The 20373-nt window shown below is 37.6% G+C and overlaps 1 protein-coding gene across 2 annotated transcripts; it reads left to right on the top strand.

Annotated features, from left to right (window-relative positions):
- The first annotated feature begins 150 nt into the window (after positions 1 to 150).
- ghrhrl (growth hormone releasing hormone receptor, like) lies at positions 151 to 20323 on the top strand. 2 transcript variants are annotated; one of them, XM_086088352.1, is made up of 13 exons: positions 151 to 444; positions 6334 to 6439; positions 8029 to 8136; positions 9952 to 10043; positions 11345 to 11448; positions 11557 to 11689; positions 11778 to 11931; positions 13659 to 13719; positions 14764 to 14833; positions 15130 to 15221; positions 16879 to 17008; positions 18523 to 18564; positions 19007 to 20323. In XM_086088352.1, the coding sequence occupies exons 1-13, from the start codon at positions 391 to 393 to the stop codon at positions 19106 to 19108; spliced, it is 1248 nt and encodes a 415-aa protein (XP_085944478.1). In that variant the 5' UTR covers positions 151 to 390; the 3' UTR covers positions 19109 to 20323. The 2 variants fall into 2 exon arrangements, 1 of the variants encoding a protein (XP_085944478.1); XR_015096415.1 differs by having other exon boundaries at positions 229 to 444; positions 18523 to 18715; positions 19007 to 19113.
- Positions 20324 to 20373: the final 50 nt, after the last annotated feature.

The following is a 20373-nucleotide window of genomic DNA, read 5'->3' on the forward strand; positions in this document are numbered from 1 at the left end:
ACAGGATTCACAATCTTACTGCTCTTGATTGTACAATTTTACTTAACGAAATGCCCGGTAAGTACACCATTGTTTCCCTATATACAGGTTACTGCATTCACTTAAGCATATCGAGGCCTTCTTAAAATAGTCGCCTAAGTCATTTTTTTCGGGAAATACAACAAAAATGAACCACTTGTATCACGAGGAGATGATTTAGGCAGCAATTCTGAAAACACACCCTGGAAGTCTACATTTCCTGTGTCTGTGAGATTGACAGGTGGTGGAACTAATATTAACCTGGAGAGAGAGCGAGAGAGAGAGAGAGAGAGAGAGAGGGGCTCCGCATCCCCAAGCTGCATCCAGCGTGGGCTCCATTCTCCGCAGGCTCCACGCCGGGTGGACGGCAACATGCGGCGGATATGCTCCAGAGGGGCTTTCCTCACACTCTTCTTAGCACCTGCTGTGAGTACATTCCAAAATGTTGCTGGAAAATTGGGCTTTTGAGTGATTGATTTGCTGAAACGGTGACCCAAGTGGAGTTATTTTCTATTTTTTGTGTAATTACTCCTCATGTTGACCTCAATCAGAATGAGAACATAACTTGACGGCGGAGCTCATTTAGGTGCTTTTATGGGTGAATGAAAGTTAAATGCCGCCTGGCAGGCTATTTTCACTTTAATTAATGGTGAGCTGAATGACCGTGTGTTTTGAAATGAATTCCATAAAGATTGATTAGAAACGGTGCAGGTAAAGGTTATGCGCTGCAGTCTCAGGATTATTCATTTTATTGGTTGAATTAATATATACTGTAAACTGTATGGCCACTCATTTGACTCCCTTTGGACTTTGTACTTAGGGTCTAATAACTGTTTCTAAAATCAGGAAAAAATTAAGAAAATGGTGCAAATAATATATAAAGCAACCGTTTAGCATCCAAAAATGATGTAAATACATCATGAGATTGTAGAATGGTCTACTCTACCTGATCAATTAAAAATTCCGTAAGAGAGCTTTACAATTTAAAAGAGATCTCAAAATTAATATACTGTACGAGAGAAATACTGAGTGGACATTTCTGCTATATATATTGAAATTAGGGATGGGGGAGTACCGATACCAGGTACCAGCCTTATTTTAAAGTATTGGTAGTCGTGGAGGCTGCCGATACCAGTATTGGCTGCCATCTTGTGGCCGTTTTAAAGTTTTAAGTAGAAATTAGAAGAATGAAAAAAATGCCAATAATTTCATGTAATTTTAAGAAAAAATGCTTTATTGGGATATTTTTATTTTTTATTTTTTTATTATGTAATTGTGGGGGGGGGGGGGGTTATGTATAAAAAATATTAGTGGTATCGGGACTTGGTATCAGTATCGATGGCTAATACTACTACTGGTATCGCGCTGAAAAAAAGTGATATTGAACATCCCTGATCAAAATGGTTGTTTTGATAATGTTATTGGGGATTTCGGTTCTATTATGGCCGATATTTTTCATTTTTAAATTATTGTTTCTTGATGCGGATTGTTGATGAGGAAACTCGGTTCTGTGGACGCGTTGTTTTTTGCTGAGTAGGCTAAAACGAAACGAAACAAATTCTTGTTCTTTGACATTAAGATTGTGACCGGAGTTATGGCATTTGCTTCTGCCCTAAGTCTTTTATAAATGTACCGTATGCAAGGGGTATATTTATATTGTTGTATACGATCATAATACTGTCGGAATAAAATTCTAATTCATAATTCAGGTATTGATTGACCGTTGAAACTTTTCATTCGTCATCCATTTTAAAGCGAAACGTGATTCTGTCATTTTTTTTATTGAAATTGAACGTTACTACCAACTGGAGAAAGCAAACACTTAGAGAAACAGAGCCGAGTTTCTTTCATTTTGTTGTGTTTGTTATTTAATTTCTAGTATGCTCAATTTGTTTGGGGCAAATCAAGTGCGCAGCCAGTCACAAGACGCATACTTGAACTGTACTTGCAGTGCACGCGCACACGCTCCGATGTTCATGTGTTCAAATCCGCAGCTGTTATTAGACCAACCCGCACCACTCCGCTACCACTTCCGCTTATTTCCATCACCAAATAGAATTCAGAGACGCGCACAATCAATCAGTGCGGTGATCAATGTTGCCGGAGCGAGAATGTGAACAAGGCAGCCGCTCATCACAATGTTCCACTTCAATCTATTCCCATTCACTGCACGCAACTGTGGGAGATTATAATCATCAGCAAAACACTCACATAAGTGCATTCGGACCAAAACAAACACTGCCACTGTGAAAATGACCAGCCATTTTGCTCATTCGTTTTGATTGAATATTTGCCCTTCGACACCCAAATAGAGAGGATGACAATGATCACTTTTTGGCTGTGCGTTGAGAATTAATGCAACTGGTAATATTTCTCTTTTTAGACTGTTTATGTTAGCATTAGCCGAATCTAAAACTCACCTAAATTCTGTCCACAACCTTGATTTATAATGCTAATTTGTTGTCATGAAATACGCCACCTTAACACTTATCTGACAGCACATGCATCAATCATCTCATCCAAACACTATATTATGTTTCCGGTGCTGGAAAACATAATTTATCCATTTAAATGGGGATCAGTTTCCACAACAGCGAAACCTTCGCTATTCACAAGGAATGGAGACTGAGCTCTGCCGCGAGCGAATAGCTGGAGATAGCGATCTGATATGATCACGTCGAGGTCACCAATTGTGGAGATGCGGTAAATAAGAAGACGGGGAGACGAGGGCGAGGCGTCTCTTTTTACTCTCCACAGCACCCCTAAAAAGTCTGCACTATTATTGCCAAAAATGCAACAAGATGGCGACAAAGGACTACTTTTTCGAAATGAGCTCCTTGAGTCAATTGCGCATACTGCTATTGCTTTGGTCTGAGCACAAAAACAGAGAGCCTGTGAGTTTTCCGGCCAATAACAGAGGAATAGGTTCTCAACAAGTACTTGCAAATAGGCGGGAGTAAATATAAATATATAAAATAGAGAGTAAAAGTAAAAATTCTACAATAATATGTTAAATACTAAGTACAGAACTTCTAAAAGCAAAATCTACTCTAGCATAGTAACAGTTACTTCCGACCACTATTTTTTGTATCCATTCATCCCTTGACTTTAAAGAGAAACAGAAAATAATTGTGCATCGTATCTCAAGCTAACGGCTCTCATTAAGTCATTAGCATGACATTAGGAGCAGCAATTTGCTCAGGTTGCTTTCCGGGCCGTCTTTCCTCACAGATGGAAACGGAAATGTTGCCGGCGCGCACCGCTCGCCTATTTGGCCCACTTAATTTTCTTTGCTGCCGAACGTCAAGAGGATTGTGCATGCAACTTTAATCTTGCCTGTTGTGCGTTTTCCTTTGTTTTTCTCTTACGCTCGTTACGGGCCGCAAAACAATTTGAGGCAAACGTGTCGAGGGAAATAAATAAGAAGCTTCTCTTACTTTCTCAAACACGGCATGGTGTGTTTCACCTTTTTCTTTTTGGCGTTAATCTGAAAAGAAAAATGTGGGTGATCACTCAGGGAATGTTTAAATTAAAGCTTCCAGGTATTATGTCTGCATGTGCAAATGTGTGCTCATGTCACAAAACCTAATTGGTTTGGATTGACTTTTTGACCCCCATGCCATGCTTTCACCCTTAATTCCTTGGAATGGAACATAAAGGCCAAAAACATTAACATCTGTTTTTTGGTGCTGTTGGGCTGCCTTTAATTTTTTTTAAATTAAATTAAATTAATCGGTTCCTCATCGAACTGCCGCCGTCATAAAACCTTTAATAAAAACAAAACGGAACAAAGGTGCTTTTCCTCAAGGATTAACTTGCCCTTAAAACATGCTTAGCTACTAATTAAAAAACTAATTTGTTGTTGTTTATCCAGGGTATGAGAAAGAAACTTTAATGAGGCTGATTTATGTGTCTTCAAACATGTTTTAGTGAGTCTTGTGAAGCAACACAGACCGGCCTGCCAAAAACAGAATGCAAATAATTTCTAGAATGTCCGGTATTTGTGTAAATGGAAGGTCGTCATGATTGTGTAAAAGTGCCTTCCTTTTTTTCCACATTTCCTCTACTGTGGTTTTTGTTTTTTTCCCTCTACTTTTATGTCCTGAGTATGCTTTGCTATTCTGGGTAATTCAAACAAGAAAATGCTGACCTTTTGAAGCTCTAAAAAAAGTACACTGAACTATTATTTAATTTTGTAAAAAAAACATTTCAACTCTCAATGCTGTCCATCTGTAGATACTGCACACTCTAAAAACAGTTGGGTCAAATGAAATTTTGGGCAAAAAAAATGGACCGATCAACTTTATGGGTCAATTTGACGCAATTTTTTCTTCTTTTTGTTTTATACAAAATGAAAAAAATTTTTTTTTTACACAATTCTTGTGTCAAATTGGTCCAAGTAGAGGATCTGACCCAACTTTCTGGGTTGTTTTATATACTGTAAAATAACCCAATTTGTGACCCAAAGTTGAGTCAGATTGGCCCAAGTAAAGGATCTGACCCAATTTTCTGGATTGTTTTATACAAAATGAACTCTTTTTGTACAAAACAACCCAGAAATTTGGGTCAAATTGACCCAAGTAGAGGATGCGACCCAACTTTCTGGGTTGTTTTATAGAAATGACCCACTTTTTGACCCAAAGGTGGGTCAAACTGACCCGAGGAGACGATCTGACCCAATTTTCTGGGTTATTTTATAGAAATTATCAAATTTTTGACCCAAAGGTGGGTCAAATTGATCTAAGTAGAGGATCTGTCCATGTTTGACCCATAATTGGGTTATTTTTGATGGTACTGTTTTTAGAGTGCACCTTTGAAAATCACCTCAATGTAATCAAATAATTAAATAATGTTAACAGATGACAGTCACTCTGCATCGCATTGCTCTCTTTCTGGACCAGGACTACTACAGTATAGTGTAGTCACAGTCTCAGTGTAGAAAAGTTATAATTTCTAAGGAAAATAGAATAAACAATTATGTAGCTCACTGAGCCACACTGTCCTTTTGGGGGACATTTTACAAGTTTTTTTGCTCAGTAAATTGAATCCTAAATGTAACTCACTTGTGGATTTTTTTTGTTGTTAATGACCACCCGCATCCACTGAATATACTTTGCAGTCTGAGTTGCACGAATGAAGAGTTTGGGTAATGGGGAATGGAGTGAATATGAACTGATTAAGTATCACATACAATAAAAGCTTTTTAACTTGTGGCATATCTCTGTGAAGTTCTCTTTCATCCATTTTAACATTTATCCAGCCATCCATTTTCTTTATCCACCTATCCCAGCTGACTTTGGGCAAAAGGCCAACACAAAACACACTTATGATATTCAAGAGAGGAAGCAATCAAAAGACTATTTCTCATGAGAATCTAGTTGCGTTTTGTATAAAAAGTCATTAGTAGATACTTGACAAAACTTTTCGTTTTCCCAGTTAAGGGACATTATAAAACGAATGCCGTGAACACTTTCAAACAACGGGAATCCAAATGGTCCAAAAGTCAAAGTACTTGTCGATCTTCATTTTTTGCATTTCAAAATTGGACTTAAACAATTACTATTTCAAATTCTTAAAGATGGCGAAAGTAGAACCTCTCAGAGATCAATGCTATAGCTTTTATACAATTTTTTTTGAAATAGCCTGGGACTGTCATGGAAAGTGTTTTGACAATGGCATTATCCCATAACTGGATGAATGATGTTGAATGACAAAATCAAATTATATGTATTGTGAGCAATAGGTTAATTGTTGTTAAATCACTTGAACATGTTTAACCATTATATATGATACAAATGACACTTAATACTATGTATTGTGATTAATTAAATACAAAGCCTCCATTTAATTAGATCACTTGTTTTGATGGCATCTCTCCACTAATAAATATCAATACAAATGTTAAATATGCCATTCATCCATCTTCTCCCCCAGTTGACAAACAAGGCGTTCTTATTTGTCATACTGCAAGACAAACGTCACGCTGTAATCAAATACTGTACAAAAGTGATGGTGAGTGTTTATTTGGCGCCGCGCTGGTGTGAGCAGTGCCAGGCGGCAGCTCCAGTGACTCTGACTTTGACGGAGTGCAAACTTGCTGGAAGCCAAAGCAATCTCGGCCCTCCTCCTCCGGGATAACCCGCCTTGAATCAATTAAGCAAAACTGTCGCAGAGGTGGGACTAAATCGCAAGTATGCATGTCGTAAATACGTCTCAAGTATAAGCCTACAAGTTAAATCAGTAACTTTAATACTCGCCATTTTTTCTAAACATGGTTTTCTCCCAATGAATGTATTCCCTTTGTGATGTCTGTAGGCACTAACAAGCCTTCACCCTGAATGCGAGTTCATCTTCCAGCTGGAGAAGGACGAGCGCCGCTGCCTGCGCTCCATCGCCGAGCAGGGAAACACGAGTGCACAAGGTGTGTTTTCTCTTTTCAAACAACATCCTCCGCCGTATGTGTGAAATGTTTCCAACAAGAGTCTGCTGCTAAACGCTTCTCGGAATTATGCACAGAGGAGTCTGGTTCTTAAGAGCACCGTGAGATTAGCTGTCAACGACCCAATTAAAGATAGTACTTTGCCTTTACAATGGGGAAAAATAACCAATAGGCATGTACTGTCTACCAATAATCTGGCAAATGTAAACTAGCTAGCGATTAAGTAGCTAGCTAACGAATGAGCAATTATGACGTCACAGTAGCACTAACGTACTTTGCCTTTACAATGGGGACAAATAACCAATAGGCATGTACTGTCTACCAAATAATCTGGCAAATGTAAACTAGCTAGCGATTAAGTAGCTAGCTAACGAATGAGCAATTATGTCACAGTAGCACCAAATCTGAGCAGCTTGCTTGTGTGGGCAGGCTGACTAAAGATCCAAATATTTGCATACAAGCAATTTAAAAGTCACTTTTGCATATTATGTCCCTTTTTAATAGCCAATTTAGACGCTGCACAACGCTGTATGACAACCCACCCCAGCCCACCACCTAATTAATTCACAATGCTAACGCCTCAATGTCATGCAACCCAACGCCCCCCAAGCACCCCTGTGTCTGCAAAATCTTTCTATTTTCTGTCTTTCCACTTCAGTGGGCAATTTACCACCTTTTATGAATCACACTGACCAACACAAATCAATCCCTTTTTTCCCCCCATTACACTTGTGACATATATGCATATTTTATGCAGCATGTTCTATAGTTGCTGGTGAGCAGATTCCTTGCATCTCCAAAGTCATTATTTTTTTAGGATATAAAAGACAATTTTCAAGATCAAAATTGGTTAATCATTTAAAACAATTAACAAACTCATGTAGAAACTGTGCAAAGATATGAAATGGATTTTTGTACGTATGGGTTTTCTGCCTAAGAGCGACTGTAGACGCTGCATGTGGCGGCAAAATGCTTTGTAAATGTAAACATATTGTACTCTAATAAAAACTGCAGGGTACTTTTTTGTAAAAAATAAATAAATATATATATATATATATTTAAACTACGTTAATTCATTTAATAAATAATTACATTTAAAAAAAAATTGTCACCTTTTTTTCAGATTAAAATATGTATATATATATTGGGCGTTTTGTAGACTTCACTTAACAAAATTGAACTTTGTAAAAATAAACATTTAAAATTTTAAAAATAAAATGGAAAAAAAATGCTGAAAAACTTTCCATTGGGCATTTTTATAGAGTTCAGTTAACAAAATTGAACTTTGTAAAGAAAAAAAAACAGAAATGAAAAAAGACAATAAAGAATAATGAGGAGAAGAAAAACATCAGAAAAAAAGAAGAAAAATACAATGAAACTAAATACAGTGCATTTTTGTTGAACACATTAGATTTTTTACATTGTTTCATCAGCTAACAAAATATACCACGGAATTCCCCCCCCCCCCCCCCCCCCCAAAAAGGATACAACATCTATTCTTTTTTCAAAATGTTGTGTATTTTGTAGACAATGCAAAAATTTTCAAAATAGCAACATGCTTTCCTCCCTAGGTTGTGGAGCATTCTGGGACGCAGTGGTGTGTTGGCCTCACGCTGCGGTCGGGGAAACGGTTCACAGTGCTTGTCCTGCCGTGTTTTCCCTCTTCAGAAACAGCACAGGTGACTTTTTGGTCGCAACGTCATTTACAGTACTGTTGTTGAATAGGTTGGCCAATAATGGCAACACTCTACTTCTGTCATGTGTTTTTTAAGAATGCTTATCTATTCATTTATTCATGTGACCCGTTCTTTATAAAGAAGGAATGACTCATGTCGATTGGATGCTCGGGAGGTCTCCGTTAATTAACCGCTGTGGGAGGGTAAGCAGTGTTTTAGAAAAAGTCAGTGATCTGAAAAAGTGCCATTAAAAATCAGATCGCAATGACTGAACATTATAATGTTTTGTCACAGGAGACGGCCGAAGTAGGGCGTTTATATCACTTGATCATCGACTGATACTCAGCGAGAGCGGCACTAATTGTGTTGGTGATGCCGATTTGCATCCCGTTTGCTTATTAATGCTGTAATCACAAAGCCGGCTGAGTCATTAGGATAAATAACAAGCAAATTATAGACGTATCAGAAACAATTTGCATAAGAATCGCGATGCCTCAAAATGGAGAGCAATTTAATGCACCGGGTAAAAACCTTTTTTCGACGGACACATTTCACGAACTATGATTGTTTGGCTACTAACATTCGGAAACATTTACACTTTATTCAGATTGAATGCTCCTTCTGCGTTCAACTTGATCCAAAACAAATTCAGACATAAAACAAATACAGTATCTGAATTAAAGCGCTGCACTGCAAAAACTGAAATCTTAAGTAAGATATAATTTCTTAAATTTAACCTAAATTTGTTTATTTTGATTTGACAAGTTAAAATGAAATTGTCAGGCAAAATCATTGTGCTTATTTTAAGATACATATTACTTAATTATCTTATTTGATCAAGCAGTCTTGGCATTGAGTGTTAACAGCCAGTTTTAAGTACTGTGAGGATTAAAACTAGCATTTCCCGCAACTAACCAACATCAAAGGCCCTGAACTGGGGTTTCATAAGTTTTCTCATTTTAAGATTTTGCATAATCTAGTAATAAGATAAATGGAAAAAAATACAAATATGAAAACTATCAGACGAGTGCAATATGGTTAATTTTGTTATATATTTACTGAATTCATTTTTCCTTGTTTTAGTACCAGCTCAGTGGTCTAGTCGTAGAGTGCCTACCCTCAGACTTGAAGGTTGTGGGTTCAATTCCTGGCTGGGTCATGACATAGAAAATGGGACCTGTTACCTCCCTGCTTGACACAAGTTATCCAAGCTGAAAAAAAAAACAACTCATGTATTTTAAGAAAATAGTTATATTTATTACAGCTTGAAAAAAGTCGACATTACTAGTAGTCTAGTATTAGTTTGAAAATACTATTTTCAAGATTGCAGTGGTTGATATGGGCCCTAGTATTATTTTCTTATTTTTCAAAATAAAGGTAAATTTAAATACAATTTTCTTGTTCTGTTGGCAGATAATTGTGCTTATTTGAAGTAATTATTTTCTTATTTTCTTATGTTTTTTTGTTAAATTTTATACAGTCTTTTTTTTTTGGGTCAGAGACGAGATTTGAATACAGCGTCTCTCTTTTTCATAAATTTAGTATGAATGATTGAAATGGCCCCAAGAGAAAACTATTTTTTTCCGCTGACATCTTGACTAATTTGGGAGTAAAGCCCATTCTATTAAGCCATTGCATGCACACAAATTCGGTTTAATTTAATGACACCTTCCTGTTTCATCAACATTAAAGCAATTAATCACTAGAATGGCCGTGAAGCCGCTTTCCCAGCGCAATATTTTTCCTCCCTTTTTTTTGTGGTTATGCATATCCCTGCGTGAGAGCCATTCTAATTAATCTCCTCCTCTTTTGCATAAGGACAAGTGAGCCGAAATTGCACCGATGGTGGTTGGTCCAGACCCTTCCCGCCATACCACGTCGCCTGCAGCGTGGATGATGATATACCGGAGGTGAGAAGTAGTGTCCGTGTCACGCTGAAATGTAGAGTAAACTTAAACTTAAATTTATTTTCTTTTTTCTTTTTTCTTTTTTCTTTTTTCTTTTTTCTTTTTTCTTTTTTCTTTTTTCTTTTTTCTTTTTTCTTTTTTCTTTTTTCTTTTTTCTTTTTTCTTTTTCTCCCTTTTTTTTTGTAAAGCAGTGATCCCCATTCACTGTGCTGTGGGATTTTAGTGTTGCGCGAGATCAGCCGGTATGCTGCAGGAAATTAAAATTTCACCTAATTGGTCTGTAAATTATTACAGTATGAAAGACGTTTTAAACGGCTTCAAGCTGTTTATTTCCACTCCCAGTTCACTGTCAGTCAGAACTAAACACAAACAGAATTTCATTGTTGTGTATTTAAAGGAGCAAGCTTAGCATGTTCTAGCTTTATGCTAACACACAATGCAAAATGCCATAGTCTGGCTAATGAATAGCACCAATAGTCGTGGTAAACAGTGTTTCAATAATATGTACTAGTAGACATTCCTATTAAATAATTTCTCATAGGCGTATATTCGTTATCATCTGCGAACAACGGTTAATATGACTGCATCTTACTCAGTCACTTACAGTTGTTGTGAAACTATCATTTGTTATACTGCCCCTGGTGGCCGAGTTATGCACTGCAGCCGCAATCAATTCATCATTGATGTGCAAACTGATGAATCTTTTACATTTTAGGTAATTATGTTCTTATTTTATGTTTTGAAGTACAACATTATAGAGCGTATAGTTAGATAAATTAGATAAAACAATTATGCTCTTCCTCTAGATGGCAGTAGAATATACAGCATATACCGTAAACTGTTCATTGACATTTTCCTGTCAAATTATTTTAATGTAAAACATATGCCTTGGCTCAATAAAGTTTGGAAAACGCTGGTCTAAAGAGAAATAAAAGGAGCCATCCACAAGACATTAATGAACCTAGTGTGCAAATACTTGAGCAAAGCAATAAGTGAATCGCTTGTCATCCATCGGATAATAGCTGAAATTATCTTGTTTCTCAAAGAGAAAAAAAAATAAGTGCGTTCTTAGCGATCATTATGAGCAAACTACTTTAGGTGCCACGCGGTGCATTCTGTGGAGATAATAAGAACCCACTCTGACATCCGAGTGATTGCGAGGTCTGATTTTACATGAATTAAGGAGTTTTTTTTTGCTCACGTGAGTCGATTTATCACGCTGTCTTTCGACGCCAGCAACAATTTGAATATGCAAAAGGTTATTCATGCCACAGCTGTGTGATATAATCTTCTTGTGCGTACAGAGAGAGCAGACGTACTTTGCCACTGTGAAAACGATCTACACCATCGGCTACAGCGTCTCTCTGCTGGTGCTGACTGCTGCCGTGGTCATCTTGCTGTGCTTTCGGTATGCACGCAAGCTGCGTTATATCAACTGGACCTCCCTAGGATCATAATTGCTAATAATAATAATAATAAACAGTTAGCTTAGCAAACATTTTCCCTCCTTCACCAGGAGGCTCCGTTGCGCCAGGAACTTCATCCACATCCAACTCTTCCTCACGTTCATCCTGAAAGCCGCGGCGGTGTTCATCAAGGACGCCACTCTCTTCTCAAGCGACGACACCAACCACTGCACCCTCTCCACCGTGAGACAAGAGGCCATCGGCTCCCTCTCACACTCATTAAACACGGCTCGTGCTTATTAACTCCTCATCCTTTCTCTGCTCTTCCCAGTTTGCCTGTAAGGCCGCCGTGGTCTTTTGCCACTATTGCGTCATGGCCAATTTCTTCTGGCTCCTGGTGGAGGCGGTCTACCTTACTTCGCTGCTGCTCTCCTCCTTTTATCGCAGTCGCAGGTGCCTGTGGGGGTTCAGCCTGCTGGGATGGGGTGAGACGCTTGCATTTGTGTGCATTCCGGCTGGCAAATGTACTCGCACTCTATTACAGCTGTCAAAATTAATCGATGAATCAACAACTACTCATTCAAACCCCAAAACGTATAAATATGTTTTTTTAAATCCAGTAAAACAGTCGGTAGCGAAAGGGGTTGCTTCAGTGGAAATGGCTGAGAGTGAATGAGTTAATAATCGATTAATCGTTTGGAGCCATTTTTAAACTCTTTTACCACCAACAACGTTTAATGACGTATGCTAAAATACCAATGAATGCCGCCGTAAACGTTAATTGACGTTTACTAGGTTTTTTTTCCCAATGGGCAGTGCAACTTCTTGTCTTGTCAATGGGGTTTTGAAATAAAAAAACACCCACTAACTATGGCCAACAGATGGCAGCATAGTATCTCTTTTCAATGTGCTCCCGGTGTTTCAAATTACAATAGAACATGATGAATCTGATGAATTAAATCTAATTCAGAGCGTCATTAAACAAAAAATATTAGTGTCAAAGTCTCTGTTACGCTCAAAATTTATCTTTTTAGAAAAAGTTAATTTTCTCTTTATTTTTTCTATTTTCGCTTAAGTCACTCAAATTACCTTTTTTCAAATGGTGATTACTAAAGAACTAAATAAGGTAGAAATTCACTTTTTTTTTCGAATCAAAGAATGGAATCCAATCTTTCATATGGTATCCATGTTTATGTAGTCATAGCACAAAATATTCTGTTTGCCTTGAAAGATGAGTAAACATGCTCAAAATTGGCTGGCACTGTCGGTGTTGTTGTTTTTTGGATAACGTTTGGAAGTAAAATAGTTAATTACAAATTTTCCAAATCCTCTGATTTCAGCATATCAACAGTAATTCTTCACTGATTTCTGTAGTCCTTCATGAAAGAAGACTGATTATCTTCTGCGTTTAATCAAAATAAGACATTTGTAAACATCTGTTTTTACTTTGGAGAACAATGACAAACCGGTAACCTCGTACAACATCAATCCCCCAATCTTTTTAATCACTATATGAATACGAAGTACGAAATAAACACTAATCACCAGTTAATAAACAGTAAACGGGCGGAAATTTTTAATGTGAAATGAAAATTTATCTGATTAGTCGATAATAATCAATAGATTAATCAATTCTAAAAATATTCAATAGTGACAGCACTACTCTCTATTTAAGTTGGGGGGAAAAATGCATAATATGTCTCCTTTAAGACACGCTCGTGTCCAGTCTAAGAATAAGACACGAGATAATTCACCTTTTCTCGCAGAGATATAATGCATAGAAGAATTGAGGTTTTGCTTTGCCTCAGCGTGATCGGGGAGGAGATTACTTCCAGTGGAGACCGGCGCAGCGAGATGGAAGGGAAAGGGAGCATTTCAGGATTTTATTAGGATTAGGTCGAGAAAAGATATGAAGGCTCTCTCTGTGTGTGAATTTAAAGGGCATCGAGGATGGTGAAAATGTCATATTGATCTTGAAACGAGCCCAGTTGGGTTGGCCAAAAGAGAGATTTCTTTCCACAGTCCAGTGAATGGACAAGAGGCGAAACATCGACATCATCTTAAATTACGATTGATTTTTTGGGGGACAGAAGGGATCAATAGCACTATTAGGGCTGTTAAAAAACATGTAATATCAACTTTTTCACTGTCTATTTTTGTTGCTATAGATTATGTCTCGCCAATTTATTTATTTATTTTTTTAACTCCACAGGGGTTCCTGTGGTCTTCATCGTACTGTGGATTGGGTCCAGGGTGTATTTTGAAGACACTGAGTTTGTATCTTCTCCTTCTTAATGTCAGACACATCGCTTACAATCTAATGATGAAGAAATCAATATTTTGGTGCACTCGAGAGATTTAATTGACCTTTCAAATAAGTGTGTCATCAACTGAAACTAGATTACTGTTCTACGCACGCGCAAAAAAACAAAACAAGCTGTAGCTGTGGATTTTGAGCACATTGTGTTACTCCAACCCAAGGTTGGGTTAAATGTTTTGACCGAGCAGATTGGATTGAAAATTGGATTTTGGCGGGCTGAAGAGTTGAAACTTGGTCCTCATTTTGGACATTTTGTTTGCTGAAGATAAAGTAAATTTAACAGAGCAGTCTTAGAAGTGAAATGAATGAATTCATAAATGAATAACCCACAAACCAATATATCATTGGGTTGCTTTGTGGGTTATTAATTTAATTTCACCCAACTTTTTGGGGGTTAAGTAACTCAAAAAATGGGTTCGGTCTTATTCAATTAACCCAAAAAGCTGTATAAAAAATCTTGAATTGGGTAAAAAATTAACCGACCCAACTTTTTTCAATTATTTAACACAAACAGTTGATGAAAAATAAACAACAAAACAACCCAAAAATTGGGTTGTTTTTTTGGGGTTATTCATTTGACCTAACTTTTTGGATTAAATAGCTGAAAAAAGGTTGGGTCATTTCATTTTTGACCCAATTAATTTGGGTTATTCAATTAACCCAAAACATTGGGTCAAATGAACAACACACAAAACAACCCCAAAATTTGGGTTGCTTTGTAGCTTTTCAATTTAATTGGACCCAACTTTCAGGGTTAAATAACTCGAAAAGTTGGGTCGGTCCATTCTTGGCCCAGTTTGAAATATTTTTTACCCAACTGTTTTTAGAGTGTATAAATAACCCAGCATAGGCTCAGTTAATTTTCAACCTCACGCTGGGTTAGCAATTTCAGCCAATTTGGGTCGCCTTTAACACAGCAGTTTTAAGAGTGTAGTTGAAATCACACTAATGAAAGGATCAGTGTCTAAAAGTTTCCCCCCTTGCTCCCTACATACAGATGCTGGGACATCAACGAGGACTCGCTGTATTGGTGGATCATCAAGGGCCCGATTGTGGTGTCCATTGTGGTAAATGTTGCTCATTGTTTCACACCTGCACTCGGGGCGACTGCTCGTTCCACATAGCACACCTCCCAAATTGTCATGCAGATGACTTGTTTACCATCATCTTTGTCCAGCCGCCTTTCTTTCGCTGATAAAGCATCACAAACAAATTTCAATAAAGCGTCTCGTGTGCACGCCAGATGCGTTCGTCTCATTCCATTATATGCTCTGCTGCACTCGTTGTTGCCGCCGCCGTGTGCAATAAAGGCCGCCAACCTCCACCACCTCCTCCTCCCCTCCGTTCCGTTTTTTTCTTTCAGGTCAATTTCATACTGTTCGTCAACATCGTCAGAATTCTGATCCAGAAGCTGAGTCCTCGTCTGATCCAGTTCAACAACTCCTCACACTACAGGTGATTCCTTTCCCGCTATTCTTCTTCTTTAGTGTTCTGCTTCAGCGATCACTGGAGATGGAGGCGCACTCATCCAGAAATAAACTTGCCTGAGTTTCTCTTAAAGGTTATGCAATATGTCACAATAATATATTTTTGTTCATCTATGCTGGCGACGTATAGTGACGGACAGAACCATTAAATACTCTTCCACTAGGTGGCAGAAGGTACAATTAAGTCACCTGTATGTCCACCTGTTGCCATTCATACAACAGAATGATAGCTTGACGGAACAAACTAAATCTCATGGTATACATAACAATAAAAGTACAAAATGAGTACAGAGCTAAATAAGTATTTTTAACACAGTCAGTGTACAATGCCCGTTAACTTCCAAACGAATAATTTCTTTGAAGCTATCAAGCCCCATTAGGCTGGCTGGTGCATCACAATTTCATAAAACGTACCTGCCAACATTTTCATTTCGATTGAAAAACCATGCAAATAGTGTGCAAAATGGTTGATGCGTCACAGCCCCGGGCTGTGATGAATTCATTCGTGCACTGGCCTGCCTCGCTCTCCGCTTCACGAGAGGCTGAGTAGGAATACCTAATTGAAATGAGCCGGCGGATTTGCGGAAAGTGTTTGGGCACACAGTGTACGTGATGGGAAAAAAAACATGCACTGATTCTGAACTGAGTTGAATGTAGGCGGCTAAATTGATCACACACAAACTACATTTCCTCTTCGCACTCTTGTCCTATTACCGTCATAAACATACCCAGACTGGCACATGTCATAATAGGTAGATAGTGTTCCGGGAATGGAAATTTACCAGAGCAGGATTCTGCATGTGATCAGCTAACACTATATATTTTTTCGACTAAGTGAAGCAACATGTGACTCATTGTCCAAGGTTTTTGTTATACTCCCTTTACCAAGAACGTTAAACAATTCCCAGATTGTGGTGATCACAAGACAGCTCATCAATATCTACTTAATAATATAAACATACAATAATAACTAGAGCTGTCTAACTTTTTTTTTTATTAGATTAATCACATCTTGGAATTTTTATTAATTATGATTAATAGCTTAATTAAAAAGGCTTTTTACCGCTGTCAGCTAAATGATCATCTGCGGTCAAAATTAATAGTGTGATTAATCCGCATTAATTCATCATTAATGTAGTATTTTTGTGTGCGAATAATTCATTAGTTAACGCTTTCACTTTGACAGCACTAATAACATAATTCAATAGAAGTAAAAAATTAGACTAGTTTTAGACTTAGACTAGAAATAGAATAGTTGCATCATGATTAATTCATTACAGCCCTTTCTGGTGCCACCGGGGGCAGTATAATACAGTCATGTAGACACAAACGAAGAAGACTTTCCCCAACTACTGTGACTCACTAAGCTGCAGTGCATTTTATGTTATTATTGTATAGTGTTAGTTGTTTTATTTGTTGTTTTTGCAGAGGATAAAGTAAATGTGCCTGATCTATCGACATGTATTGATGCTCCGTTTGTGTTTAAATATCCATTATTTAAAGATTTTTTAACACCGTGACTATTGATGCTATACATTAGCTTGTGTGTTAGCATTGAGCTAGCAGAGTAGCTCAGCACAAAAACACAATGTGTAATTCACTTCATAATTTGTTTGTGCCACCAGACGCTTGACCAAGTCCACCCTGTTGCTCATCCCTTTGTTTGGAACCCACTACATGTTCTTCAATTTCCTGCCCGACTACTTTAATGTCAACCTGCGCCTCTGCGTTGAGCTCTGCATCGGATCTTTCCAGGTAGCGGCAACCGCCTGTGTACCACTTGTGCACCCAATCCACCAGTAATTCAAGTTTTTCTTTCATTTGCTTTCACTAAAGTGCTTCATATAAGTAGTGCCAAGTCTGCATTTTAGGAGAACGTCTGACGTTGGATCAGCGCTGCAGCACCGAATCCAAAATATGTGTTTTTTTCCCCCCAAAAAGAAATCTTGGCGCTAAAAAATATCATATAAAATATAAATATAAAATAATTTGTTTCAAGGTTAAGCTGTCATCATACAACATTTATTAAATGGATTTTTATTTGTGTTTAGTTAAAAAAAAAGAAGAAGGTATTCTTAATATTCAGAGTTTATACAATCATTTTATTTTACATTTAACCATTAACATTTAAAAACATCTTCATACTCAGCCCTGACTTTATACCTGAGCAAATCAGGGCGGAAAATTATTACTATTATAATTCTTACATTTTCACCCCACTTTAATTCATTCACTGCCATTGATGGCTATAGACGTCATAAATTCATTTTTAACTATTTCTATTAATTTAATTTTTTCCCACTTTTGTTAACTAGAGTATGAAAACCTAGGGAAAAAAATTAATGTACATTTAGAACAGATATAAAATTTGTGATTAATTGTGAGTTAACTATTGAAGTCATGCAATTAATTACAGATGCGATAAAAAAAAATAAAAAATAAAGATTAAAAACTAGGGGCATCAGGTGATTTAATTTTTTAATTGTAATTAATTGCATGACTTCAATAGTTAACTCACCATTAATCACAAGTTTTATATCTGTACTAAATGTACAATATTTTATTTCTAGGTTTTGATACTCTTGTTAACAAAAGTGTGTGGGGGGGGGGTTAAACTAATAAAAATAGTTAAAATGATTTTTTGACGTCTATAGCCGTCAATGGCAGTGAATGAGTTAAAAAGCTTTAAGTAGCAGCGATGACTGTGCTGAAATGATGACCTTACTTTTCTCAATGGAAACAAAGCATCCTGATGCACGTGGTTAGCAACTGCGTTGTAAATGCAATGTTCATTAGCAGATTCAAATTCAATAAATTACACTCATCTCAAGTCATCTCCGCGGAGGCAAATGAATAATGCATGAAATGATTAGTTAGTCGGGGCCAGATATTTCTCTTGACGCTAAATGCAGGTGGTTTTCATTTGTAAGCATAGGATGCTCCATTGGCGGCTTACAAGGTAATTAAGATCTTTGCGCCTTCCTGTGCGGTAATTAGGCGAGGAAGTGGGACTATCGAGGGTAATAGTGCATCATCAGCTCAAACAGGTGTTCTCTGTTTAGTGAAATACATTTTGATGGCACGTTTCAATCAAATCTGAAAGTTCTACTTAATTATGTTATTATTATATTACATGTGAACAGGTAATGTTATGGATATTAACATTTTATATTTTTTTTATGTATTTTTTTTATTTAGACAATTCTCCATGTGTCACCTTTTTAAGGTTTTGTAAGCTAAATCACGTGGAAAACTTGCTTCTCTTTCAGGGGCTGCTTGTCGCAATCCTCTACTGCTTCCTCAATCAAGAGGTGAATGCAAATTACATGGAAATGAGGGGTGAGAGGTAAAGGTACGAGGGGGGCGGCATGTTGTCGCGCTCTGGCGGCTCAAATGGCAAAAATAATTTGCAGTTCATCTTACCCTCATTTCATGTTTGAGAAGCACCGGGAGTACTTCTAGGTAAGAGCACGTTCAACACGAGGTCGGCCTGTGCTTAATTCCGATGACACCAAAACGTAATAGCTCACCTGCAGTTGTAAAAAATGCTTCTACTGGCACATTCCCCTGAAAATAATCCTCACCTATCTTTATGAATACGGAGATTCCGTTTTGTTACCATCGATTAGTTAAAATAACTACAATGTGACTACAACTAATAAGCATTTTTTGTAGAAATGACTCAAATTAAAATGGCTGCCAAAAACCACGCTGGTGTGTGTGTGTGTGTGTGTGTGTGTGTGTGTGTTCCAGGTGCAAAAAGAGGTGCACATGCAGTGGCTCAGGTGGCAGGAGAGGAGCTACGGCGTGGTGTCCCCCGCGGCAAAGGGCAGCATGATGGACACGCCCTTCTAGGCGTGCCACCATATAACGCGAACACACACACGTAGCTCTCCATCTTCTAGACATACTTGGGAGGCCTCATTGGTCAATGGAATATTAGTTGCGTTGACTAAAGAGACACATTTAAAGACTTAAGCCATCAATTAATAGTAAAATGTTAATTTATATATTGTTTTACTCCATCCTACTCCTTCTCGGACTACTTGTACAATGTGTTTCAGTATAAGATATTACACTCTAAAAAAGCTGCTGGGTGAAAATTAACACAAATTGGGTAAAATAGCTAACCGAGGAATTGACCCATTATATTTAGCCTAGATTTTGATCCAACAAGAGGGTAAAAACTATCTTTTTAAAAGCAGTTTTACAATGTTAATTTTTCTGGTTATTTTTTATTTTGGAAAATGTATATTGACTGTTTAGAGGCATTTTATTTATTTATTTAATTGCCACCACTCCCAATCCAATGCATTTATTTAAATGACTGTACATTATGCTCACATTTTTGCTAGCTGGGTTCCACTATGTTGTTCTGCTGTACTACTGCACTCTGTCAAATATCATAAGACAGTATTTTGTACTACATAATTTGTGTGAGTATTAAGTCATTTGTATGTCCAAATCAGGGGTGGCCAAGTTCGGTCCTCGAGAGCCACTATCCAGTCTGTTTTTCATGTCTCTCTCCACTAACACACCTGATTCATGATCAGGATCTTTATCAGGCTTCTGCAAAGCTTGCTGATGAGCTGATCATTAGATTCAGCTGCGCTGAAGGAGGGAGACATTGAAAACAGGCTGGATAGTGGCGCTCGAGGACCGAACTTGGTCACCCCTGGTCCAAATGGTCCGCTTCTGCACCTTGACGCGCAGCCTACATCAGTCCTTTGCCTTAACATGAATGTATGAGCTTGTGATGTATTTCTGTTTCATGTGTATTATTTTAAGTGTGCATTCGATGGAGTTTTTGAATGCTGTGTGGGGGGGAAAAAACTCAACAAAACAATTCACCGCCTCTTTATGCACTTTTCGCAGCTATGGCAGCTCCAAAGTGTTTCAAGTAAATCGGATTACAGAAACAAGCTTTTGAGAAATGTCTTCCTTTTTACGTCTTCTATTTCTTTAAACACAAGAGGGAAATAATTGTCCTTTGGCGCAAGAATGTTGGGATTCATTCTAGTAGTGCAAATTTAAAGTGGGAATTTGCAGTGTTAAAACTGCTTGCAAAATATTAATACAGCCTCACTTCACACTTTATAATTTAATGTAGACACCCGACC

The sequence above is a fragment of the Leptonotus elevatus genome, chromosome 11 (genome assembly GCF_054856555.1).
Source record: "Leptonotus elevatus isolate MCC_2025b chromosome 11, RoL_Lele_1.0, whole genome shotgun sequence".
In the NCBI taxonomy this organism is placed as follows: Eukaryota; Metazoa; Chordata; class Actinopteri; order Syngnathiformes; family Syngnathidae; genus Leptonotus; species Leptonotus elevatus.

Coding starts and splice junctions, on each gene's coding strand:
- ghrhrl (XM_086088352.1), top strand. CDS start 391: ATGCGGCGGATATGCTCCAGAGGGGCTTTCCTCACACTCTTCTTAGCA. Junction 8,137..9,951: donor CCTCTTCAGAAACAGCACAG/GTGACTTTTTGG, acceptor CTTTTGCATAAG/GACAAGTGAGCCGAAATTGC. Junction 11,932..13,658: donor GTTCAGCCTGCTGGGATGGG/GTGAGACGCTTG, acceptor TTAACTCCACAG/GGGTTCCTGTGGTCTTCATC.